Genomic DNA, 27,410 nt, shown 5'->3' on the forward strand with positions numbered 1-27,410 from the left:
TAACTTAATTGCCAGCGCGCAATGACCACCAAAATCTCCGGATACCAATCCGTTGGACTATTGTGTCTGGAGTATTTTGGAAAGCAAGGTTGGCACTAAAAAATACCAAAGTGTCGATCACCTCAAGCAAGCGCTTCGCCGAGAATTGGCTAAACACCGCAGAGCAACATTTGGGCAGCGTGTGACGGTTTCATTGGCCGTTCATTTTGGCCTTCAATTCGTAGCAAAGGTGGTCAATTCGAACAAATCTAAACTTTGATGCCATTTCCGACATTTTTTGCATTCATTCAATAAAATTAAAAAAAAAATTAAAAATTTAAAAATGTAAAAATTATGGCGTTTGACTTTGTTGCAGTTTTTTATCTCACCCTGTATATGGACAAAGTTGTCAAAGCCAAAATATTTGTCTTCGGTCCACTAAAATAAATGCTTTACCTACTTCTGTTCATACGTTATATTCCTCTTAAACGTACGAATTCAAGACGATTTCCTTCAAAGGACCTGCCAACGTACAACATAATTTAAATAAAAGTCTTTATCAACAGGAAAGTTATTACATGGTGTTTGTTATATGCTTTAGGATTTCTCCGAATTGATAGCTACTAACCATAATCTCATAGTTTATTGAAAACACTGAAATATGTGTGTGTGCTCGTTTTGTCTCTACTTATATTTTGGAAACATATATAATAACAAATTCGTTTCAACTTTAAATTTTTGCAAGTTTTATTTCTGATTACTTTTTTTGTTTGTTTATAATTATGCTTTATTATTATTATTATTATTGAGTCTATGCCTGTATATTTTTGCTCAGTTTCTTTTCAGGCTTAGGCCTGGATGATTTTGTTTATAATATTTTTTTATAATATATTATTGTTGTTATATAATGATACAATTTATAATTATCTTTTAAATATATTTTTTTTACAATTATCTTCTATTATTATTTTGTATGTATAAACAGTAAATTAAAAGTATATGTATTTATATATATAAAAAAATAATACAAAACAAAATATATAGTAGTTCAATTCCAATATATATAAAAAAACTCAAATTTTTTATTAAACCACTAGCAGATTTTTGTTTTCTCTGCTTTTTCCAATAAAAATGAGTAATATTTTATACCGTCTTTTATTTTCACATAGTTTTACTGAATAAAATTTTGCCGACGGTTAACTATTAATAATTTTTAGTGTATAATATATAGTGTAGGGTTAGATGTTGTTTTCCCTTTGTTGCTTTTTGCTTTTCATAATTGTATGTATATGTATATTATAGGTAGGTTAATTTTGCTGTTTATTATAAATCTATGATATTACTTATTAAGAAAATGACTAGGATAATTCCGAACATGACATTGGTGTACAACCAATTAGAGCAATTGGAAAATTTTTAACATGTGTTTGCCATTGCGATGATAATTGGAAGAATTTAACGCCAGTCCATTCGGTGCCATCAATATAAACTGTAAAGATAATAATTGTATATAGACAGGTATTAATTGATGTTCTCTCAACTAAAAAGTAGACTTAAAATAAAATAAGACTGTTTGCCAAAGCTTAATTTAACCTTATTTCAGTTGAAAATAGAAAAAAATTTTGGAAGGCCCATAGAAGATTCAACAATGAATAAATTCTTTGCTCTACTAAGGCTTTATAGAGTTCGATTTTACAAAACTAAAAATAACTTTTAAATTGAACTAAAAACCTTAGTAAGGGATGTCTAAATGACTATATTAGATGAAGTGCCCAACGAAGAATCTATGTTACATACATTTTTCCGAATTTATGTTGGCCTTCTGGCCTTCTTCCCGAAAAGGTCTGTATAAATTGTATACAATGAAAATGGAAAATTCATTCTATTCAAATTCATACCGACATTATTCGTTATTGAAAAATGAAAAATTTACTCTAGTTAAACAAAAATACATTTTTTAGAAGTAATATAACGGGTGTATGGAATGTATACGTCCCACAAAGATATATTATCGGAAACAGTGAAAATTAATATTTCTTATAGCACTTGAAATATAAACGACGCATATATTTATAAATCCAAATAGATTGCATATTCTTCACAAAGTTCTTTCCCAAGCCCTCAGTTATAACCTATAATTTGAAAATATTTTATGCACTTTCTTCTACTTACCCCTCAATGGCACTGGATGCGACTGTTTTGGTGAGCATATTAAACGAGCAACTCCTTCAACACACTGCTCCTTTTCGAGATCACGATCTTTTTCTTTTTTCTTGCCCAAACGCATAACTGCAATTAAAACGTGACACATATTAATATTTCATTCTAAATTCCATATATCGTATAAAACTTACTTTGCTTTTGTTTCTTTTCTTTGGTAGCAAATGAGACAGTCAAACCATTCGATATTTCACCCAATTGGGCATTTTGTGGCAAACGCCAAACCTGTAGACTTCTAAATGTACTCTTAATGCTATTTTTGCCACCCTGGTCTCCACCCTTGGCTGCACTCTTATCCTTTGAACTCGAATAGTCCATGGGCCGTGCTATGGGCCAATAATCGACTTGCAATTCCACGGCTTCATTGAACATATTTCCCTGTAAATGTTGTGGTGTAGCGCTGAAACTATCACCCATACGTTCACGATGCGAGGATGCCGATGAGGGCGGGGTCTGCAGAGGTGGTGATATACGACCGCTTTGTGGCGGTGAACCAGATACAATGCCACCACCACCTTGTAGACTGGAGGAAATATTTTGGTTATTCAAAGGATTTTGAGGATTCGAATTTCCAATTGGTATGGGATTGGTAATTGATGATGGTTGCTGTTGTTGTTGCAGTTGGGGTTGCTGCTGCTGTTGGCTGGCCGAGCCCAATGTCTGTTGAGCATAGTTTTCTTCGAGATCAAGGGAAGCCTGGGGTCCTTCCAAACAACCAATGCGGACATCCTGTACAAAGGAAAAAATTAATTTTAATTTTTTTTATTGAAAATTAATCAATTTTGCTCTCTAACTTACACTAACAAATGGCACAAATATTTGACATGAATCCTCATCCTTGTAGTTGACCATAGCCTCGGCTATGGGTATTTGTGTGCAGGGTCCAGCCGCATGCAAATATCGTTGTATACGATTCACTAACTCCACAATATCCGATTTGGTGGCTACACCAGTTTCGGCCAAAGTCGAGGCATTCACCGTGGTCACGGCACTAACTGCGGCCGCCGTTTGGGCCACACGCTCACACAGCTGATACCAATTATCAGAACCGAACATTGCAGCATAGGTTTGATCCAATTGACTGAGATGCCTAGCAATGGTACTGCTACCAATGGGCACAATGTAGAAACGCAAATGATTTAACCAATCGGGAGGCCTGACACCCATTAGATCGACGTAATGTCGGAGGGCAGCACCCTGCAACCAGTCGCCGCCAATTAATAGGATTTTCACGGTGGTGGGTGGTTTGGCATTCGAATTACAACTGAAATGAAAAAAGTCAAGTCGATGGTTATGAAATGGATCTTTGTGTTAAAAATTGTGTGTCGACTTACTATTTTTGTATTTTACCCATAAGGGCCTGCAGTACAGCCTTTACCTCGGCCGTATTCTGTGGTACAAAGGCCGGTTTAAAGGAATTCGCAAACAATGTAGTTAATTTCGGCACTAAACTACTACCGCTTAAAGCTTCCGGTGGACTTATTATTGTCACCTCATCGGGTATAACTGAATCTTCACTGGCAAATATGCGACTCAACTGATCCAGCAGCATTTTGCGTGGTTCCACATTGGTGGGCGACAAACATGTCTCTAATACTGAGCGTGGTTCAGCGCTTAGGCTAAGTGTTTGTTTCTTCTTACCACCACCCGGTGTACTGCTCGACGATCTGAAGAGACGCGAACGTTTCTCATTTGATGAGGGTGTTGTAGTATTGGTGGTAGTTGTGGTATTGCTATTGGTGGCATTATTGGCATTTTGTCCCATCGAAGCCAACAAATTGGCACTGGTGTTGACGGGCGTCAGAGGTTGGCGCATCAGCTGTTGCATCGGCAAAAAATCGCGGTCGCCACGTGGAGGACTATTTTGAGGATCTGAGGCTTGGCCATCGGTGAAGACGGCATTGCCTTCATTGCCGGAACTATCATTACGATTATCACAAATACGATCTGAAGAATGAATGAGAAAGAAAATATCTTGGGTAAGTTTGTTGAAATACGGATTAATCTGTACGATAGAAAAGTTCAATAGTTTATACTGATGTGTATTTAAAATAGAGAGAATATTTTGAATAAAAAGAATTCAAATGTTAATTTAGCTAAGGGGTTTATTTTGGGTGCAAATTTAAAAAAGCTTTTATTTTAAGGGCATTCTTATCGGGGGGAGTGCATTTTAAAGAAGTGCAATAAAACACTGAAGTGTAGATGAAAATAAGGGGAAGTGCAGATGAAAATAAGGGGAAAAGAAGTTGTATGGCAGAAAATATAACATTAAGATTTTGGCGCACAGAAGGAAATTTAGTCGAACGAACAAAGAAATTAAAAGACCTTTAGGAAATTTTCGGAGAGAAACAAAAACGCTGCCGACACAAATATTCTAAGCCCGACCACATGGTTATGCTCTATTGAAGAATTTCAAAGGATTGACAGGAATGAATAGAGAACGATCCTGAAGCTATTGGGGACAATTCTTTATGCCTTCGAAATTATCAAATTACACAAATTACAATTAATTGTAAACATATCAAATCGGGTATCTTAAAAATCGGTAAAATTTTGGGATAGGTTTTCATGGTTAAATACAAAATATGTTTATCAGATAGTTTTTACCGGTTGCGAACTCAAAATACAAATCTGTACCCGGCATGGAATTGAGTCGAATGAACAAAAACTAATTAAAGCACTTGGATAAATGATACACGGATTACTCGGACAGAAAAAATACATTTTTCCAATTATGAGAAAAGAATAGTTTTTGTACAAATCCCCATCGAATCCTCAACTTCTGACTGCTGTCATTTCTAAGCCACTCGTCCGACAGCTGTTAAAATTATTCCAGTGACAGCTCATTATATTGTTTACAAGTGCACAAAATAATTTTGGTGAGAGTTTTCCTGAAAAAAGTTATACGTCATGGAATTCAAGCGTGATAGTGTGATTTCTTTATATTTGGCTGGAAAACCACAAGTGGCTATCGTTAGAGCACTCCAGCATTTAAATGTGAATAAATATTTTGTGTCTCGTACCATCGCTTGTTACCGTGACACTGGTAGCGTAGCCCGACCTTAAGGAAGTTGCCGGAAGAAAACAGCAACATCAGCAGAAATGGTTCTAAAAGTAAAGAAGCGATTCGATCGAAACCCGCTTCGCAGTGGCCGAAAAATGGCTCGTGAGCTGAACATATCGGAATATTCCATTCGGCAAATATTTAAAAATAAGCTAGGGGTAAAGTCATTGAAATTCCAAAAAGTGCAAGAACTTACACCGCAACAGAAAGAAAATAGACTCAAAAGAGCTAAAGATTTGCTTTGCTTGGTCGAAAGTGGCGAACTGCCGATTTTGGTTTTCTCCGATGAGAAAACAATCGTGTCGAGCAGTTTGTAAACAAACAAAATGATCATGTTTACTTGCCAAAGAGGTCAGCTGAAAATGTGCACCTTCGGTTGGCCACCAGAACTCAAGCGCTTGCCATGGTGATGGTGTGGGCCGCCATAAAAGCCGATGGCCCTCTCCGCTCGTATTAAACGATCGTGGCATCAGAATAAATGCCGAATATAATCGTGAAAATATCCTGGAGGTATTAAAGCCTTTTTGGCACTAAAAAATACCAAAGTGTCGATCACCTCAAGCAAGCGCTTCGCCGGGAATGGGTCAAAATACCGCAGAGCAACATTCGGACAGCATGCCAAAGTTGACCAATTCGAACAAATCTAAAATTATTCTAAAATTTGATGATATTTTCGAAATATTTTGCTTTCAATAAAATTTAAAAAAAAATGTAAAAATGATGGCGTTTGACACTGTTGCAGTTTTCTTTATCTCACCCTGTATTTATTCTTAACATATAGTAAACTTTATTTCTTTAAAAGATTTTTTTAACTAAAGTATTTCTTGCACTCCTCCTTATATACAGATACAGATCTTAAGAAGGCATTCAAAAAGGTTTCTACTTCTAAAATATATCTGTTCAGCTTCCCCTATAAAATGCCTCGTAGGGGTCTCTTATTTAAGAAACATTTAAATTCAAGAAAACAAAACACATTATAAAACGGAATTAATTTTTATTCTCTCCCTCTCTCTCTCTCTCTTTTTCCCTCTCTCTAATGATTTCTCAATTGGAAAATCTAATGATGTGCAAATTCGTTCGTGAATGATATTCCCTTTGACCATTTTCATTCTCCTGCCTCTCCTCCCACACCCATCTCATCAGTCATTCCCAGATGACAAGCATTCCACTGGTAGCGTAGCCCGACTGACTTTGTTGCAGTTTATTATCTCACCCTGTATTTATTCTTAACATATAGTACTTATTTCTTTAAAAGATTTTTTAACTAAAGTATTTCTTAAACTCCTCCTTATATACAGATCTTAAGAAGGCATTCAAAAAGGTTTCTACTTATAAAAAAATATCTCTGTTCAGCTTCCCCTATAAAATGCCTCGTAGGGGTCTCTTATTTAAGAAACATTTAAATTCAAGAAAACAAAACACATTATAAAACGGAATTAATTTTTATTCTCTCCCTCTCTCTCTCTTATTTCCCTCTCTCTAATGATTTCTCAATTGAAAAATCTAATGATGTGCAAATTCGTTCGTGAATGATATTCCCTTTGACCATTTTCATTCTCCTGCCTCTCCTCCCACACCCATCTCATCAGTCATTCCCAGATGACAAGCATTCCACTAAGTGTTGCTAAATTTACACTTTGTTGTAAAATAATTATGGCACAGCAGTATTAATGTGGCAAAACGACGGCGCAGCGTTCCACATTCTTTGCTATGCCACAACAATAACAACAAAAAAGGCCAAAGCAAATCAGTTGGGTGCACACTATGTGCCACATTAAACCCAGAGATGGGACCGAAACACATTATTCATTTAGCTTCCATAGGGTATTAAAGCTTGCATAATTGCAACAACAAAAATTTACATTTTTATATTCTCCCCCCACTCTTCCTCCACACACCCAAGCACTTGTTACCCTCTTGTTGGAGCATGTGATCTTATGTGTGCCACCAACCCAGTGTGGTCACATTGCCCCTCTGCTGGCTGAGTGAAATCCACTATGGCTGTCAGATGAGTGCATCATCAAGGGCCATTTGTTGTGGTCTATTGGTTGGGAGGGAAAGACATTGATTTAGATGCTGGCAAATGCATTTTGTTCACCACAAAATGATGGTGGTTGGAATGGTGGTGGTGTGCAGTGCAGTGCCGTGCCGTGCCGTGCATGTCTTTTTCACACGCTGCTGGTGTGAATGCCACATAAAACCACCATAAAAAATTACTATTTAAAAATTTGTTTCTGTTATTTATAGACGACATGAAGACCATGAAGTTGAACTTTTTTCATAATTGTGTCGAGTTCAAGAATAGATTTCAATGAAATTGATTCAGAAATGTTTAATGAAATGGAATTAAGGTATTTTGTTCAGGAGGAGGGTATGCAATAACAAAAACAAAACTGCGGCAGCTAATTTTAGTTGAATTGACGTCAGCACCAATGCCGTGAGACGAGAAAGGTGAGGGATATTTTTTTATCACATTATGCATACGGTTATTACGAACAATGTTGTCAAAGATTTGGGATGTCATTTTCGTTTGGAATTAAGAAAATATTGCATCGTTTTGTGAATCGACATGAATAAAATGTACATTTTGAAAATGACCTATTTTTCTTAGACGGCCTCTGAAATACATACGCTATACGGAACAGAGTTCAGAGAAACGCCTTAAGATCTTCAAAAAATATTTAATGATGAGCTAGTTCTTTTGACATAATAGGGGCACCAAAAACAAAAAAAATTGTATTTAGGAGGTAGCTTTGTTCTATCTTCAGTAATTTTGCCATGAATGTAACCAAACAATCCAAGCTCCATACAATTGTTATTATTTAAACTTTAATTATGGAAATAAAATCTTGGGAAAGAGAAATATTTCGATCACATTGCATATATACACATTGGAGATAGTTCATTTAGAAGGATTATTATATCATACGCATGCACATAACATATAAATATTCGAATTTAATTTACAAAACAGGCATGAACTGAAAAAAAACTATGTACACATAAATGTTAGGAAAATAAAAAGGGGTTTCAAGCAGGTTAAAGAAACTATATAAAACTCAAATGTACAATGGGCCGTGTCGTCTGAATAAAAAAAAATTGGTACAAAAATGAAATAATACAACATTTACGAAACTCAATTATGGAATTTAAATTAAAAGGAGAGAAAAAAATAAAATTTCAAATAAGACTTCACATCTTCTCCCCCCACCACAGAGTCTATATATATTTTATGACGACTTGGCTCAAAGTTTGTAAAATTGTAAGCAAACTTACAAGAAATCGTTTATGGGCTATATCGGTGAACTTATTTTTGTATATCTCTAAATGTGGCTTAAATTTTAAACAACCAGTAAGAAAAGGATAAAAGTCGGGTGGTGGAACCTGTGAAAAAGGTATAGTTTTATCTTGGGAAATTGTGTGAAGTAAATCGTTACAAATATATTGCTTTGTAGCGATTTAAATTTGATATACAGGGTGAGATGAAAAAGCTGCAGACTGCGGTCATTTCTAAGCCACTCGCCCGACAGTTGTTAAAATTATTCCAGTGACAGCTCATTATATTGTTTACAACCGTCTAAGAGCATATTGGTGAGAATTTTCCAGAAAAAAATTTTTTCCTAATGGAATTCATGCGTGATAGTGTGATTTATTTATATTTGGTTGGAAAACAACAAGTGGCTAATGTTAGAGCACTCCAGCATTTAAATGTGAATAAATCTTTTGTGTCTCATATCATCTCTCGCTACCGTGATACTGGTAGCGTAGCCCGACGTCAAGGAAGTGGACGGAAGAAAACAGCAGCATCAGCAGAAATGGTTCGAAAAGTAAAGAAGCGACTTGATCGAAATCCGCGTCGCAATGGCCGAAAAATGGGTCGTGAGCTGAAGATATCGCAATATTCCATTCGGCAAATATTGAAAAAAAAAGCTTGGGGTAAAGCCATTGAAATTCCAAAAAGTGCAAGAACCTACACCGCAACAGAATGTAAATAGACTCAAAAGAGCGTAAGAGTTGCATCGCTTGGCCGAAAGTGGTGAACTGCCGATTTTGGTTTTCTCCGATGAGAAAACATTGTGTTTACTTGCCAAAGAGGTCCGCTGAAAATGTGCACCTTCGGTTGTCCACCACAACTCAAACGCCAGCCATCATAACAGCCGATGGTCGCTCTCCGCTCGTATTAATGTACGCATTAATCGTGGCATCAGAATAAATGCCGAATATTATTGCGAAAATATTTTGGAAGGTGTATTAAAGCCTTGGGCATGCAAACATTTTGGCCGCAGACCTTGGACATTCCAACAGGACTCAGCACCAATGCACTCTGCACGCGCCACCCAAGAATGGTTGCAAAATGAGGTTCCTCGCTTCATTTCCAGCGCATATTGGCCACCAAAATTTTCGGATACCAATCCGTTGGACTATTGTGTCTGGAGTATTTTGGAAGGCAAGGTTGGCACAAAAAAAAACCAGGGTGTCGATCACCTCAAGCAAGCGCTTAGCCGGGAATGGGCCAAAATACGGCAGAGCAACATTCGGGCAGCGTGTGACGGTTTCTTTGGCAGTTCGAAGGCTATAAATCGTGCTAAAGGTGACCAAATCGAATAAAACTAAACTTTTTCTAAAATTTGATACTATTTCCGACATGTCATGCTTTCATTCAATAAAATTTAAAAAACATGTAAATGTAATGTGATCTTCGTGTGAAATATAAAAATTCTATCCTCAGAACGATTGGAAAGTAGAAAATTTTCTAGACCAATTCCAAAAAATAAATTTTTGAATACTTTATTTTTGCTTTGTAATGTTTTAAGGAATATCCCATTATTTTGCATATACTAGAAGAAGGTAGTGAAAGAGAGTGATTTTCACCTATCTCGCTTTTTGAAAAAAGCTACAGAGACCAGTTTATTTTTCACGAATTTTCCCAGTTCTTGCTAATCCAGATTGCTTGATATCAATCTTGGCATATTTACGCATTTTGGTACGAATTCACGACGAACTATCCTCATTTTAATTCTGATCACAAGGTGTACTTCTTTGTTGTAATATTCTTATGTCAATCATTAATAATTTTAAAAAATTTAAATTAGATGTGCCAACTTTTTAATCTTTCCTGCATCTCTGTATGGTTTAAAGGACGAAATATAAATCACTATTCAATTGACTAACATACTTTCATTCCCGACTTAAAATAAACAGTTGAAGTACAGTACCGAATTGATATTCCCAAATATTTTTAAAAGCAATAGAAAATAAATGTTGGAACATAAAGATAAAACATAAAACACAACATGAAGAAAACATGAAGAAAAAACACATGGCATTTGGTTTAGAAAGAAGCACAACAAATAAAAAAAATAAAAGAAGACGGACTACTAAGGGTTGCAGTGTGTAAACGTAAAGAGGGTGGAGGGCTGAGGTGATTAATTTTTTATATTTTTTCAATCAAGCGATTTTTAAGATGTTTTTCTTTCATTCGGAAAGTCTGTGTGAGACAAAAAAAGGTAGGGTGTTCTTTTTTTTTTTTTTTTTTTTTTTTTTTTGAGGGGGCAGAGTGGACAAACAAACAAGTGATATAGGTGTGGTTAGAATAAATAATAGAGGACTTTTTTATAATAAAATAATTTAGACTCATTTTCATTTCTTGTTTTCTTGCTAAAATAAAAAATTTTAAAACAATTTTTGCTTGTAGTTATTAGTTTTTTTTTCTTTTTGGTTTTGATTAGTTTAGTTTATTAATTACACAGACCTGTTGGTGTTGCCGAATTGTTATTGTTTGTTAAATGAATGCATTTTTGCTTGTTATTTTCAATTTGAAATGACGAATTTGTCAATTGGTCGCTTTTGTCCGATGATCTGCGCTCAATGTTGCCTGCAAAAGAAATTCCGAATTCAAGCCATGCAATTACAATCAAAATTAATAGAAAACAAATATAAAAAAATATAATTTAGTTGTTTTGTATTTATTAATAATAACAATAATAATTATAATATAGAAATTAGCATTTTGTAAACAAAACAGAAGAAAAAAAAACTAAACAAACAAAATAAATATTAAATTAAAATCAAATGATCAAAATAATAATGTATGTAATGCTTGTGTTATGGGTTATGTTTTGGGGGGATAAAAGCAATATTAACATAAGGGGGTTAGGCTTAACGAAAACAAATGCAATTTTTTAAATTATATTAGTATTTTTTATTATTATTAGAAATGTTTTAGTTATGACAAGCATGAATATTATTATTATTTAATCAAATACTTATTTTGTTTATATTATGCCCTGGGATACTAATTATAGTTTCTAGTAACTGTTAAATTAAATATTTGTGTAGAAACCATGTTTAACAGAATAAAAATATCTCAAATTAATAGAATATTACAAATTTTATTAAATCAAATTTTAACAAATCAAAAAATCGAGGCCCAGAAAGTACAGCATAATATTTTGCTCTTTTATGGAATTTCTTAACCAAAATACTTTAAGATATAAGTAAAATATGGTTTAAAGTAAAAATGTAAAGAGTTCCATAAAATATTTCACGCATTTTGAATCTATCGTTCCCTTAGTAGTCGACCAACCGGTTGAAGCTGTATACTACTCTAAAGAATGCATACAATTACTACATTCTTAAAAAATTATATTTAATTATTTGAAATTAAAGTTTGCAATTGAAAATAGATTCGTAAACAAATATTTTGGGGTTATGCCAAATTTTCCATGTTACAATGCCTAAAAATATTCATCGAATCATAATTAAATTCTGTCGTTGAAATCACAATTGAGCCTATATATTTTTAACTTTGAAATTGTGCATTGCATGGTATAACCAGCCGTCATATAAGGGTACCTCCTGATTTTTGAAACTTTGGAGGTTTCAGCAAAAATACTTGACCGAATTTATTGTCATTCAACACTTGGGGTGCCCATTAAATTGTCTCATTGCAATGAATTGGATCTGATCTCAAAAAAATTTGCTGTAATTCGAAATTTTGTTCCAGATTCCAACAAAAGTGATGGCAATTCCAATTTTTTTGTTCTTTAAGATTATAGAAATTCTGCCTTCAATAAAATTCAATATTCGCCTAGGTGTACTATATAAAGGTACATCTTAATATTCGATATTTTTCAGTTTACCCGGAGCTCCAAATGCTCGAGTGAGTTTCACTTTTTATTCGAATTTGAATGGGGGGACAACACTGCCTCAAGCTAAATAAGTAAAAAACATTAAGTTCGGCCGGGCCGAACTTTTAATACCCTCCACCTTTGGGTAAAGAAAATTTATTTATATAAAATATCTGAATTCAAACGTGTTCCACTTTACACCACAAATACCAGTAAGACCGTTTGGATAATACTAGAACCCATTGCGAACTACAAATATCAATTTTTGGACAAATCCGGGGAAAAATGTAACAACAATCAACAAAATACGAAATATCGGGAAGTACCGTTATATAGGGGCTATACAAAAACTTAAACCTATACATACTATGTTCCGCCACCCAAGCTAGAATCCATTGCGAACTACAAATATCAATTTTTATACAAATCCGTGGAAAAATGTGGCTAAAATCATAAAAATATCGATTATAGGGAGGTGCCATTATATGGCGGCTATACCAAAAAATACCAATTATTCAAGACGCAATACAAATTGTTCTGCCAAATTTTGAAGCACTGTCAAGTGGGCTATATCGTGATTTCAACAAACAGACGGACAACGTTAAATCGACTAAGAATTTTATTTTTTCTTGGCCACTAAAAAAAGAGTGATTTTGCTTTTCTGGTTTTCGAGTTTGAGTAAAAATCGTTCTCTTTTTTTTCATTTTATATCTTTAATAATAGCTTATGTCATTTTCTAGAACAAAACACTTTTTTAAAATGAATGTACATTTTCCTTATCCACAGCTGCAATCGAAACGAAAACAAATATATTGGCGAGTTTAAACGTTTAATCCATTTGCCACAACACATGGATACACAATTCTGTAAAAACAATACATTGTTTTACTGCTCGATTCAACTCTTACTAAAGTCATACCAGAGATGGGCATAATGCACTGTATTTTTAGTGCACTAATAATTTCACTATCACTGTTCATTTAGTGGTAGTGCAATTTTTAATTCCACTACCACTAAACGGTTAGTGATAGTGAAAAAAAATTGCACTACCACTAAATTTTAGTGGTAGTGAAATTTCAATATCACTACCACTAAATTTAGTGGTATTTAAAAAAACTTGCACTAAATTAGTGGTATTTCATAAAAAATAGCACTAAATTAGTGCTATTTAGAAAAGTAATCAAATTTTATGAATATGTACTATATATTCTGGATTGTTGTTCCCTACTCACTTCAATAAATTTCATTATACCTGGTATAATACCTATATACATAGTGCTTTTTTTGGCTTCGCTAAAATTTAGTGGTAGTGCAAATTTTTTTTGAAAAATCACTAAATTTAGTGGTAGTGCTATTAAAATTTCAATTTTTTTTAAATATCACTAAAGGGTTAGTGGTAGTGCAATTTATTTTTCACTACCACTAACCCTTTAGTGGTAGTGGAATTAAAAATTGCACTACCACTAATTATTTAATTCTTAGTGCACTAAAAATTTAGTGCAATATGCCCAACCCTAAGTCATACTCTATTTCGAAAAATATGTCTCCCACTTTTATTTTCCAAATAAGACTACTTACGAGCACCCTGCCTTAAATAAGAGAGTGGAGAGTAAACTTCTTAATGCAAAACTAAGATCTAGCATAGACAAATAAAGGTATAGACTAAAAAGTTTTAAAATTTTCCCTTCCGCAGATGTCACTATTGTTGATTTTGGGCCAGTCAAGTCACTCAGGGCTAGTGAAGTCACTCGACTTTGAAAACAATTTATTCATTTTTCTGCTATTTAAGTTCTATATTATTATATTTCACGACATATTTAGATAATGTAAAAGTAAACAAAGTCGATGTTTCTTTTTTAATTGATAAATAATAAAGAATCATAAAAATATTTAATATTTTGTATTTTGAGAGAATTGAGTGGGTCTACTGAAACTCTCTCACAGCATGAACGACACCTATTGAAGCACTTTTTTCAGAGATAACAGATGAGACAACTTTTTAGTCTATACCTTTATTTGTCTATGGCTCTGGTTTCAACACAATTTCGAGCAGTAGGTAGAACTCCCCTCACTGGAGCTGAGTGTACTCTTGATATTCTCTCTTATAAAAAATGTTCCAAGACCATGTTTTGAAAGATTTTTGGACCCATTTTTTAACAACACCTTTTTATTTTGTAAAGGGATGTTTTTGTAAATCCTTGATGGCGTACTGCATTTTGTTAAGGAACACGATCTATGATTTAATTTAAAGAATTTATCTTTAGCTTTTAGCTTAGTTGTTGTAATAACCCTAAAGTTGTTGCAGACTTGTTTGACCCATTATGTAAGAATTATTTTTTTGATCATTGTTGAACATTTTTTGCAAAATTTCAAAAATCCTCCCGAGATACCGTAAAGTATAAATATTTAACAAAAAAAAAAATTGTAGTCGATAAAAAAGGTTACAAAAATGTTAAATTTTGACAGTAGCTATTGTGAAGATTTCTGATCCATTTTCAATGAAGGACATTTCTATACTTATTTTCGTAACATTGAAAATAATAGGTAACTTATAATTTCAAGTCTATGCTAAAGTGCAAGATGAGGATTATTTTTAACGCCATTTATACTTTAATTTTAAAGTTGTTCATTGCCCATGGTTACTATTTTCGGGAGATAAATATAATACACTGGTATTGAAATAAACCTTTTTTTTGGTAGTTTTTTTTTTTAAATTGTTTCTAGTTTTACATGATAACAGTACTATTATTTTTCTTTTTGTTTAAAAATGCGTCTCTAATGATCATACTAATCAAACGTCGACGCCATCTATATTTAATTTGAATGTTTTTCTCCAATTTATTTGTCATGATGCATACTTTAAGGCGCAAAATAGGCATTTAGATGCCGTTTGACGTCAACTGGCCAACTTTATTATTAGATTTTAATAATTTTTACTGATTTCATGAAAAAGTTTCAATGTTTCGCGCGTAAATGTCTTTGTCGTTATCAACAATATATTACTATTTAAAATAAAAATTCTGAAGATGCAGTTTTGAACATAAAACTATTTCATAAATAAAAACGTGACTTTCACATAGATTCAGTTTAACGCAGGGGTGCCTAAATTTTTAATCTTCACGTTGCTGTCATAAATTACTAAATCGCCTCTCATACAATCTCACAATGCACTTGAAAAAAGTCCCGAAATATAAATGAACCATAACAAATATTCCATAAAACTACTAAATAACAAATGCTGACAAATTTCCTTAAACATCAAAAAACATAACAGGTCTCTCTTTCCCTCTCCCCTACTATTGTCATTCCAAATTAATAATCATGAAATCTTTCTTCTTTCACCCATGTTGTTGCCAACATATATGTGTTTGTGTGTGGCAATGTCATAAAAACAGAAATTATAGCTCGTTTAATTATTACACTTTTCTATGGAGAAAAAAAATGAAATAAAATAAAGAGAAAGAAAACTAATTGCTTTCTTATAAATTTATGGATAATAAAAACAAAAATACACACGCTCATCTATGACAAATCACCCAAAAACTTTTGGAATGGGGATGGACTGTCATGAGAGATTTCCAAAAATATATATATATACGCGTATACATAACCGATGAATCATAAAAATATGTATGTGTACTGTTGTTTCAAAGCATAAAAGAAATTGTGGAGAGCAGCAAAGCAAAAAAAAAAAAATAAATAAATAACATAAATCTTTATGTGATGCAAGTGCAACAACATGTTGAGTTCAGTTGAATAAAAAAAACAACGTTTTATTATCTTCATTGAATGATTTTGTACAAAGGAATCCTGGGCTTAATTTTACTGTAGCATTACAAGAAATGGCTTATAAAAATGGAACGATTAAAAATGCATGTTTAAAAGCAGAGGACAATTTTGTTTGCCTTTTCCTAACATTAAAATATTTAATATTCCTACGATCTTGACACTGACAAGAATGCACTAAAATTTATTATTTCGAAGTACATATTTGAAGTGGGTGACTTTCATAAGGCCACAATTGAATTTCTTATTATATTTGTGTGCCTAAAAATATAATAAAAGTAAACACAATTATAGATAGATGGCGTTCCAATTGCAATATGCAATTAATTGAGAAGATCAATGGAATAGAATTTTGAAACCTAATTTTTAGATTATTCAAACCTGTATCTGTTATTATACCCTTCGCCATAGTATGGAGGGTTTATTAAGTTTGTCATTCCGTTTGTAACACCTCGAAATATACATTTTAGACCCCACAAAGTGTATATATTCTTGATCAGCATACAATTCCATGTCGATTTAGCGATATCCGTCCGTCAGTGGAAATCACTCTAGCTTCCGAACGAAATGAAGTAGGTTAATAAAATTTGACTCAAATATATATTATGTCTGCAGGACTTTTGGTATTGAATGGGCAAAGTAAGTCTACGTTTTGATATAGCCCCCATATAACGGCACATCTTTATATTGTGTATTTTGAAGATTTTAGCGACATTATTCGCCGGATTTGTTTCAAACATGGTATTGAAGTTCGTAATGGATATTACAGCCTATGACAGAAAATTAAATGTGCAGGTCCACGTCTTGGTATAGCGTCCATATAACGGTACCTCCCGATATTTGGTATTTTGATGATTTTAGCCACATTATTCACCGGAATTGTTTCAAATTTGGTATTTGAAGTTCGTAATGGATACTACAGCCTATGCCAGAAAATTTTCTGTGCAGGTCCATGTCTTCGTATAGCTCTCGTATAACGGTACCTCCCCCCGACATTCGTTTTTTTTATGATTTTAGCAAAATTATTCACCGGAATTGTTTCAAATGTGGGATTTGATGTTCGTAATGGATACAACAGCCTATGACAGAAAATTGTCTGTGCTGGTCACGTTTTGGTACCTCCCTATATTCGGTATTTTGATGATTTTGGCTAAATTATTAACCGTTTTTTTTTTCAAGTTTTGAATTTGATTTTGTAATGGCTTATGACAAAAGTTGCCTATGCAGGTCCACGTTGTCGTATAGACCCAAATATAACGGCTGCATTCGGTATTTTTACGATTTTAACGGATTTTTTTTTTGTTTGAAAATCGTCAAATTCGTTCCAAATGGAGGGTAAAAGCTGAACTCACATGGTAAAAGCTGAACTCACAGCTTTTTTACTTGTTCTTTTATACAATTGTGTTTTTTTATATTAACAAGCCTATATCATGGGCTGTTCTTCTGAACAGTTTTGCCACAAACTATTTTCTCATAATGCATTTTGTCTCGTCTTTACAATTTTAGGTCTTTGATCTTCTCGCAGCGGGGTTCGATCAAGTCGCTTCTTTACTTTTCAAACCATTTCTGCAGATGCTGCTGTTTTCCTCTATCCACTTCCTTGACGTCGGGCTACGCTATCTGTATCACGGTAACGACCTCACATTTAAATGCTGGAGTGCTCTAACGATAGCCACTTGTGGTTTTTCAGCCAAATATAAAGAAATCGCACTATCGCGCTTGAATTCCATCACGAATAACTTTTTTCTGGAAAATTCTCACCACAATGCTTTTGTACGCTTGTAAACAATATAATGTTCTGTCACTAGAACAATTTTAACAGCTGTCAGACGAGTGGCTTGGAAATGACAGCAGTCTGAAGTTGGTTGCAGTTTTTTTTATCTCACCCTGCATTGCTTTCGATACATTTGACAATAAAACAATATCAAGGATCGTTGTTTAAGTTTCTTGCTCAAAACTCTATATCGCCCTATGTACCGATATCGTCCTATTTAATGTATTTGTGGGATTTTTGCAATATTTCCAGCCGAATTTACTGCGAATCGACATTTTGCGTTCGGACAACAACCACCCTTGCAAAGTACAGCACTCATACAAAGTTGGCTCCCTTTAGTTTATATTTTCATGATTGTAGTTCTCAATTTGTGCTTATCCCCCATCTTTATACGTACGACGTTGGAACTAACTTACCATTTTATTGAAATCATGATTACTTAAACTATTGTCACTTTGTGAGTGTAGTATCAGAAGGTGTGCATCGATCTGAATAATTTTTAAGCCTACACAAACCCTTATACAATTTTTAAGCTTTTTTTTAATTTTGTCCATATTTATGCATGTTCATCATTCATCTACTTTAAATAAAGTGGGATATTCAAAACTTAAAAATGAATGGGAAATCATGTCACATGTTAGAGTTATAATTATTTAAAATTGTGTCCCTCTGTAGGGCAGAGGAGATCCTAGAAGGAACGATAATTCCAATTTCCTACCCTAAGCCAGTCACAAATATATAATTATGAAAATATAACATATTTTGTTTTTAAAATATAGCATAATTTATCAGGAAATGTATGCCGATATTGTCCATATTTTAGATAGACTGACAATGTCCCGAATTCAAAACTTTAAAAAAACTGACAATGTCCCGAAATGGATTTCTTCCAAAGGCCTAGCCATTATTCCGATAAGGCACAAGACATTTTTTATAAAAAATACTGCCTGCCTTTAATTGATCGGTACGATTTTCTTGAAGTGTATTGCTACCCCGTTGATACAAAAAAAACTTTCCCTGCATTTTTTAGCTTCCTAGGGTTTTCAATAAAATTGCTGGTGATTTGAATTCTTAAATAATACAATTTCTTTTTGCAGAACATTTCCAATAGTTTCACTATTTTTCAAGCCCCGTTATTTTCAATGTTTCGAAGGGATTTGCCAAAATTTACCAGGAGATCAGCAGAAATTTGCTATTTGAATTACTTTATTTGTAGTCGTTGTTTAAAATATAACTCCGGTGTTAGAGTCATATCCAAAATATCTCAATTCGACAATCTTGACCGATTTATTTATAATTTATTATTCTTTCTTTTTAGCCCACCAATGGTCATTTTTATGTCCTCTGTAATAACCCTATTGCTAGTTGAGCTACGATTATGAATGAAGACACACACGGACGGCCACCCACCCTCAGCGCAATAAAACAGAATTCGTCGTGTATTATTTTAAGTAATGGATAAACTGAAACATAAATGGAATGCATGTCATGTCGTTGTTGTTGCTTTTTTTGAATGGCGGTCTTATTGTTTGTGGTGTGACGATTACTTGTTGAGCTTATCGTCCAAATTGTGTGTGTGTGAATGTATGAATGATGTGTGGCAATGTCATGCATTTATGGATGTCATGGATGAAATGCAATTGCCGGTCGGTCGGTCGGTGGTTTGTTGGTCTGTTTGTCAGCCAGTGTGTTGGTAGTCGTCGTGTTACATATTGACATCGTCCATTTATTCAATGAAATTGTTTTCAAAAGGTTGTTGACGTTGGGTTATCGTAAGCGTAAAAATGTTTTTAAGTAGAGAAAAAAAAAAAAAAAAAAAAAAAAAAATGAAGTGGTTTGAAAAATTAAATTTAAAAACTCAACGGGGGGTTATATGATGATTCCTCAATAACCTATGTGTGTGTATGCACACATTATCTAACAACCATCCAAAATCGAAGACCAAAAAACCTAAATTTTTATTTTGATTATACTTCTACATGATTAAATATTGCATAAACATATGAATTGGCAAAGAAATTTCGTTTAACGCTCCCAAATGGGTGGAGGAATGAATTTGAAAACAGAAAGAAACGAAAATCAAGAAATTTGCAACGAAACTGATAAATGAAACAGCTGTGTGTGTATGTATGACATTAAAAAAAAAAACGAACGTAACGTAACGTAACGAACAAAAGAACCCACCTTTATTTTTGGACGTTACAAATAATTGCAGTAATCTATACCATCTTTTTTGATAATGCTGATCAGATGTGGGTGGTTCAAATTCTGAAAGTAATAACGTTTAAGAGAAGTAATTATAAATATTGTGACAAGATTTGTCTCTTGGTTTCGTTGGCGAAGAACTTTTGGTTTTGAAATGGCGCTACTTTTAATCGAAATGACTTTTGATTAATTTGCCTTTTGCATGATAGCGTTTTTTTTTTTTTTTTTTGTTCACAAACTGGATGTGATGTGACATTGAAAGCATTGTGGGCTGTAAATTATTTTATTATACGAAATTTACTATGCGAAATTATTTGATGTATTTTCTATTAAAAATTTTTGCTAGCCAAAATCATATGTTTTCGATTAGATATTTTACTAAAATATTTTCTATTCAATATATATATATACAAAAAGAGTGTCTATAAAATGTTTATTTTGATATTGAAAAATAATTTAGTTTTTATAAAATGACAACGAAGTTTCTAAAAATTGTCTATAGTTTCCACTTTCCCTTTAAAGGAGACAATATTAAACACAAACGTAGTATTTTCAGAACTAAAAAGTACAGTTAAAAAGGAGAAAAAATATTGGATCAAATATTCAGTCCTCCATTTTGTAAAATTTAATATACACTATTATAATTTTGGGATTGTTCAAAGTTTTTAATTTATTTTTTCTTATTAATTTTATGAGAACTATGATTTTTTGGAAACGTATCCCTTGTGGGGTGGTAACAGAAGAAGTGGGCTGATATTTCAATTTTTTTATGAAACTATTCGCAACACAATATAAAAAAAATAAATAAACAAGTAAAAAAGCTGTAAGATCGGTTGGGCCGAATTTTGAATACAATCCACCATTTGCAATGAACTTGGCAATTTTCAAAAAAAAATCCGTTAAAATGCTGTTCAAATCTTAAAAAAACAGTATGTATTATGTATTATATTAGGGTCTTTACGACGAAGTGGACCTGCATAGGCAACGTTTCTCATAAGACATTACAATATTCAAATGGGAATCTTGAAAAAAAAAAAAAAATTGGTGAATAATGTAGCTAATATCAAAATACCGAATATAGGGAGATACCATTATATGGGGGCTATACGAAAACGTGGACCTGCACAGACAATTTTTTGTCATTGGCTGTAGTATCCATTACGAACTTCAAACAACAAATGTGAAACAATTCCGGTGAATAATGCCGCTAAAATCATCAAAATACCGAATATCGGGAGGTACCGTTATATGGGGGCTATACGAAGACGTGGACCTGAACAATTTTCCGTCTTAGGATGTAGTATCCATGAAAAACTTTAAATACTAAATTTGAAATAATTCCGCTGAATAATGTCGCTTTAATCACCAAAATACCGAAAATAGAGAGGTATCATTATATGGGGGCTATACCAAAATGTGGACTTACAAGACCCATTTTCAATACCAAAAGTCCTGCAGACATAATATACATTTTAGTAAAATTTTATGAACCCGATTTCACCAGACTGACAGACGGACGGACATCGCTAAATCGACATAGAATTGTATGCTAATCAAGAATATATGTACTTTGTGGGGTATAAATTGTATATTTCGAGGCAATGACAAATTTAATATACCCTCCATACTATGGTGGAGGGTATAAAAAAGGTGGGTCTAGTCAATAAAAACAAACAAATCTCGATGTCTCAAATTACAACCAATTGTACTGAAACTCCTCAACATACCTCAAGTTGGACTTATTAGAGAGTAATATACGGGCTCTAGTCTTTATGGATATAAAATTATTATTTCGTGGTGTTACAACAATTCTCAAATATAACGAAAATGTAAAAATAAATTTATAATTATTTTGAAAATGCCCAGCATTGTAATTAAATATTCATTAATTTTCATTGTTTTCAAATGACCCACAATTACCCTGGTTGAACGGAAATTCCATCAAAAATTCGGGTCACGAAAACACAAACCTTTTTCCAAAAATCTCGGCCTATCAAATATACCAAGAAAATAATATATATTTTAACAAAAAACAAATAAAAAAATATTTGACCCATATTATTACAATAGTTTCTGTTCATTGTTTTCATATTATCAAATCAATGAAAACACGAATGCTGACCAGCCGCAGTAGCAATAACAACAAAACAAATTACTAAAACAAATAAACAAAAAAGAAAGAAATACAAATTGTTAACAATGAAAACTAGCAACAAAAGAATACAATTAAATTTTAAGTTGCCATAACAATAGTTGAAACAAAAAAACAACGACTATTGTTTGGATCAAAACGATTGAAATTAAAAATTGTTTTTTTTTCTTTGTATGAAATTATAAAAATAGTATTTACGGCATATTAATAAATATATACACAGATATTTTTTTTTTTTTGGTGTAAACATTTTTTAATTTACTAAACAACTTTAAAAAACAAATATAAGGAAACTATTTTTTATTTTTTTTTTAAGTTAAATTATATTTTAAATGTTTGATTTTTATACCCTCCACCATACTATGGAGGGTATATTAACTTTGTCATTCCGTTTGTAACTCCTCGAAATACTCATGTCAGACCCAACAAAGTATATATATATTCTTGATCAGCGTAAAATTCTAAGTCGATTTAGCGATGTCCGTCTGTCTGCTGTAATCACGCTATCTTTCGAACGAATTGAGATAGAAGGCTAAAATTTAGGCAGGTTAAGTTCGTAAATGGGTCATGTAGGTCCACGTTTTCATATAGCACCCATATAACGGTACCTCCCGATATTCGGTATTTTGATGATTTTAGCGACATTATTCACCGGAATTGTTTCAAATTTGGTATTTGAAGTTCGAAATGTATACTACAGCCTAAGACAGAAAATTGTCTGTGCAGGTCCCCGTCTTCGTATAGCCCCCATATAACGGTACCTTCTTATACTCGGTATTTTGATGATTTTAGCGACATTATTAATCGAAATTGTTTCAAATTTGGTATTTTAAGTTCGTAATGGATACTACAGTCACAGGCAGAAAATTGTCTGTGCAGGTCGACGTCTTTGTATAGCCCCCATATAACAGTACCTCCCAATATTGATGATTTTTGATGATGATTTTAGCGTCATCATTCACCGGAATTGTTTCAAATTACGTATTTAGAGTTCGTAATGGGAACTACAGTCTGTGACAGAAAATTGCATACGCAGGTCTTCGTATAGGCCCCACTATATTCGGTATTTGGACGAGTTTAGGTACAATACCCACCGAAATAGTTTGAGACGTCGTATTTGAAGTTCGTAATGAATGCTACAGCCTATGACAGACAATTGTCTATGCTGATCTAGGTCTTCGCACAGCTCCGATATAACGGTACCTCTCTATATACGATATTTTGATGATTTTAGCTACATTATTCACCGTTTATTTCAAGTTTCGAATTTGAATATGGTAATGGCTTATGACCAACAATGCCTATGTAGGTCCATGTCGTATAGACCCCAATATAATTTTTTTAATTTTAACAGAATTTTTTAAGGATTTTATTTTTTGAAACTTTCCAAATTCGTTCCAAATGGTGGAGGGTATTCAAAGATCAACCCGGCCGAACTTACTGCTTTTTAACTTGTTCTTAAAATAATTCGTGAAAAATAACCACCAGGGACAACAATTTTCATACACTCCACCACTTAAGTTCGTCATTCCGTTTGTAACTCATCGAAATAAGATTTTTAGACATAACAAAATATATATATTCTTGATCTAAAACGATTTAGGCCTGTCCGTCGGCAATGCAACCAACTTCAGACTGCTGTCATTTCTAAGCCACTAGTCCGACAGTTGTCAAAATTATTCCAATGACAGCTCATTATATTGTTTACAAGCGTACAAAAGAATATTGGTGAGAATTTTCCAGAAAAAAAATTATTCGTGCTGGAATTCAAGCGTGATAGTGTGATTTCTTTATATTTGGGTGGAAAACCACAAGTGGCTATCGTTAGAGCACTCCAGCATTTAAATGTGAATAAATCTTTTGTGTCTCGTACCATCGCTCATTACCGTGATATTGGTAACGTAGCCCGACGTCAATTAGGTGGACGGAAGGAACAGCAACATCAGCAAAAATGGTTCGAAAAGTAAAGAAGTGACCCGCGTCGCAGAGGCCGAAAATGGCTCGTGAGCTGAACGTATCGCAATATTCCATTCGGCAAATATTGAAAAATGAGCTCGGGGTAATGCCATTGAGATTCCAAAAAGTGCAAGAACTTTCACCGCAACAGAAAGAAAATAGACTCAAAAGAGCTAAAGAGTTGCTTCGCTTGGCCTAAAGTGGTGAACTGTCGAATTTGGTTTTCTCCGACGAGAAAACATTCATTGTCCAGCAGTTTGTAAACAAACAAAATGATCGTGTTTACTTGCCAAAGAGGTCAGCTGAAAATGTGCACCTTCGGTTGGCTACCAGAACTCAAGCGCCGGCCATGGTTATGGTGTGGGCCTCCATAACAGCCGATGGTCGCTCTCCACTCGTATTAATCGACCGTGGCATCAGAATAAATGCCGAATATTACCGCGAAAATATTCTGGAGTGTGTACAGGGTGCAGCAGATTGGAAAAATGCACAAATAAAACAAGTGACTGACAAAACCTTGGCTAGAGTTAAATCTGCTGATTTCGACCGGATTTTACTCCCATTCGAAAACAAACAAAGCAAACTTGCTATAATTCGAGTGGCATGTAACAATCTACTATTCTTGTTTTATTATTTTGCTGCAAGGAGTTACTCCCGCTCAAATTTGTATGGAGAGTGAAACTCAAATTTCTAAGCTTTTGCACTTGTCGTACTTTTAAACTACGATTATCTAAAAATCACCGCTTCACACCAGCAGTGGTTCTAATGTTAAACTTAAATATTCTAGCTTTTGTTTATTCATACAGAAACATGCCAAATATCCGTACATATAAAGAGTGTTATTATCCACGGTACAATAAGGAGGTAGAACAGCTTTATAAAACTAAAGAAATACAACCCTGAGGCTATGCCCGCTTCCTGTCAGACAAGGTGTTTTCATTTTTTTTTTCATTTTTAAAATGAGTCTAATATTGCGGAAGATGAATGAAATGTCTGGATATTCTCTCAAAAATATGATCCTAAGCGTGGAAAAGCTGGTTAATATCATAAATGCGCGCCAACGAATTTAAGTTTCTTCCAATCCTTGCTTTTGAAAATATTTTGTTTTTATTTTTCAAAACAATAAATAAATACACAAAATTGGCAGAAGTCGGGCACACTTAAAAAAAAATGTATTCATCTAGTAGCTTTACCTTACCTTTTTATTGTACCATGGTATTATCATTATTGGGGATCTTTTTTTTTTTTTGTCGAATTATATTGCGACCCATCCTAGTATGCACATAACCCTTTCAGTAGATTTTTCCCGCGCATTAAATATTAATAAACACTATACTATAAACGAAGGAATGGTTATTTTTAATTAGCTCTACTCTACCATGACCAACAACAACCAAAAGGATATAAATATAAACTAATTAATTTGAAATTATTTATGATAGAAACCAAGGATACAGTGAACAAAATTTAAAAAAAAAATAAGGAAGCAACTAAAATAATAAGGATTTGATATTAGGCTGTATTTCAATGAATTATTAAATAGTAAATTATGTTGGTGTCTTTTTTTAAGTTACTCGGAATATTCTTACTACAAACTTAACAAATGCGCATGAACCAACTAAAAGTTTGTTAAAAATATACCATTACCAAAATGTAATAACTTTCTTTTTTCAATATAAGTGAATTTCATAAGAAAACAACGACAACAAGAAAATAAATCAAAGCATTTTCTTAGTATTTGGTTTGATTTGAACTTACCACCAGAACCGCCATCGTGTAGCATTATCCGTGAATTGGTAAAGAATGGCCTTAGCGAGGGTTTGGGTGTCGAACCAATGGACAGACTGTCTATATCCGGTCCAGAATCATCACCCTCACAGCATGACAACGATTCGAGCTCTTGAAATAATGCATCCAAATCACGTCCGCCATGTAGAGCAGCTGTGCTGCGATTTACTTCACCTTCCAACTCCTCGGAGGCTTTGAAACGTTTGAGTAGGGCAAAGATTTTCTGCTTGAAATTACGCTGTTGCAGGGAAATGGTCTGTAATTAGAAAGAAAAAGAGGGGGAGGGAGTTAGAATACGTGGCATGTAAGTGTAAGGCGACCCCTAAGCAATGAAGACATTTGTAAATCGATGAATGATTGATAGAACAAACATTTACACAACATTTTCGGCGTTTGCAATGTGATTGAAATTTAAATTGTTTTCGCTTTTTTTGTTGTTCATTTTCTTAAGTTTGATTGATTGGAAAACTTGGGAAATATTTGTATGTTGCAATTATTTTTTTTTCGGATTTGTTTTCAAAGACACTAATAAAAATACGAGTAGAGACAAAATGATGGGAATTTTTTCAATATACATAAACTGTAGAAGACCTTTGGGCTTTTGTATATGGAAGGCTTTGAGAGAGTTCTCTGTAAGTGAAACACATTTGTAGAAGACCAGTATAAGGTCTTCTATCTATTCGAGACATTTATAAAGTCTTCTATCTATATGAAAACTTTATAAGAAATTGTATCTATCTGAGACCTGAATAAATTCTTCTGTCTATAGAAGACCTAAAAAAGGAGACCAGTATAAGGTATTCTATATATAGTAAGCCAGTATATGTGGAATATGTAGAAGATCAGTATAAAGTCTTCTGTATTTAAAGGATCTGTATACGTTATTCTATCTCGTCGACGGTCTTCTATCCATCGGAGACCAGTATAAGGTATTCTATATATATAGGAGACCTTTATAAGGTGTTTTACCTATAGAAGACCTATATAAGGTAGGAGACCAGTGTAAAGTTTTCGGAATATTGACGACTCATCGAAAGCCTTCTATCTAAACAGGGTGAGATAAAAAAAACTGCAACAAAGTAAAAACGCCATAATTTTTACATTTTTTTTTAATTTATTGAATGAAAGCAAAAAATATCGGAAATAGAATCAACTTTTAGAATAAGTTTAGATTTGTTCCAATTTGTCACCTTTGGCACGAATTATGGCCTTCAAACGGCCAATGAAACCGTCACACGAATGTTGGCCTTTCCTGGCGAAGCACTTGCTTGAGGTGATCGACACTTTGGCATTTTTTAGTGCCAACCATGCTTTCCAAAATACTCCAGACACAATGGTCCAACGGATTGGTACCCG

At 33.6% G+C, this 27,410-nt stretch overlaps 1 protein-coding gene across 4 annotated transcripts in view; it reads right to left on the reverse strand.

Annotated features, from left to right (window-relative positions):
* Positions 1 to 701: 701 nt before the first annotated feature.
* Positions 702 to 27,410, reverse strand: part of LOC101897807 (phosphofurin acidic cluster sorting protein 1) — a 193,572-nt gene continuing 166,863 nt past the window's right edge. For 2 of the 4 annotated variants that reach the window (XM_059123661.1, XM_059123647.1), the window contains exons 6-13: positions 26,025 to 26,310; positions 20,138 to 20,221; positions 11,016 to 11,138; positions 3,534 to 4,146; positions 2,998 to 3,463; positions 2,334 to 2,928; positions 2,152 to 2,268; positions 702 to 1,468 (exon numbers count right to left, since the gene is read on the reverse strand). In XM_059123661.1, the coding sequence (XP_058979644.1) occupies positions 1,338 to 1,468; positions 2,152 to 2,268; positions 2,334 to 2,928; positions 2,998 to 3,463; positions 3,534 to 4,146; positions 11,016 to 11,138; positions 20,138 to 20,221; positions 26,025 to 26,310 (2,415 nt within the window). In that variant the 3' untranslated portion in view covers positions 702 to 1,337. The remainder of the gene's footprint in view (positions 1,469 to 2,151; positions 2,269 to 2,333; positions 2,929 to 2,997; positions 3,464 to 3,533; positions 4,147 to 11,015; positions 11,139 to 20,137; positions 20,222 to 26,024; positions 26,311 to 27,410) is intronic. The other 2 variants (XM_059123651.1, XM_059123657.1) reach the window with 2 other exon arrangements.

The sequence above is a fragment of the Musca domestica genome, unplaced genomic scaffold (genome assembly GCF_030504385.1).
Source record: "Musca domestica strain aabys unplaced genomic scaffold, Musca_domestica.polishedcontigs.V.1.1 1, whole genome shotgun sequence".
Lineage (NCBI taxonomy): Eukaryota > Metazoa > Arthropoda > Insecta > Diptera > Muscidae > Musca > Musca domestica.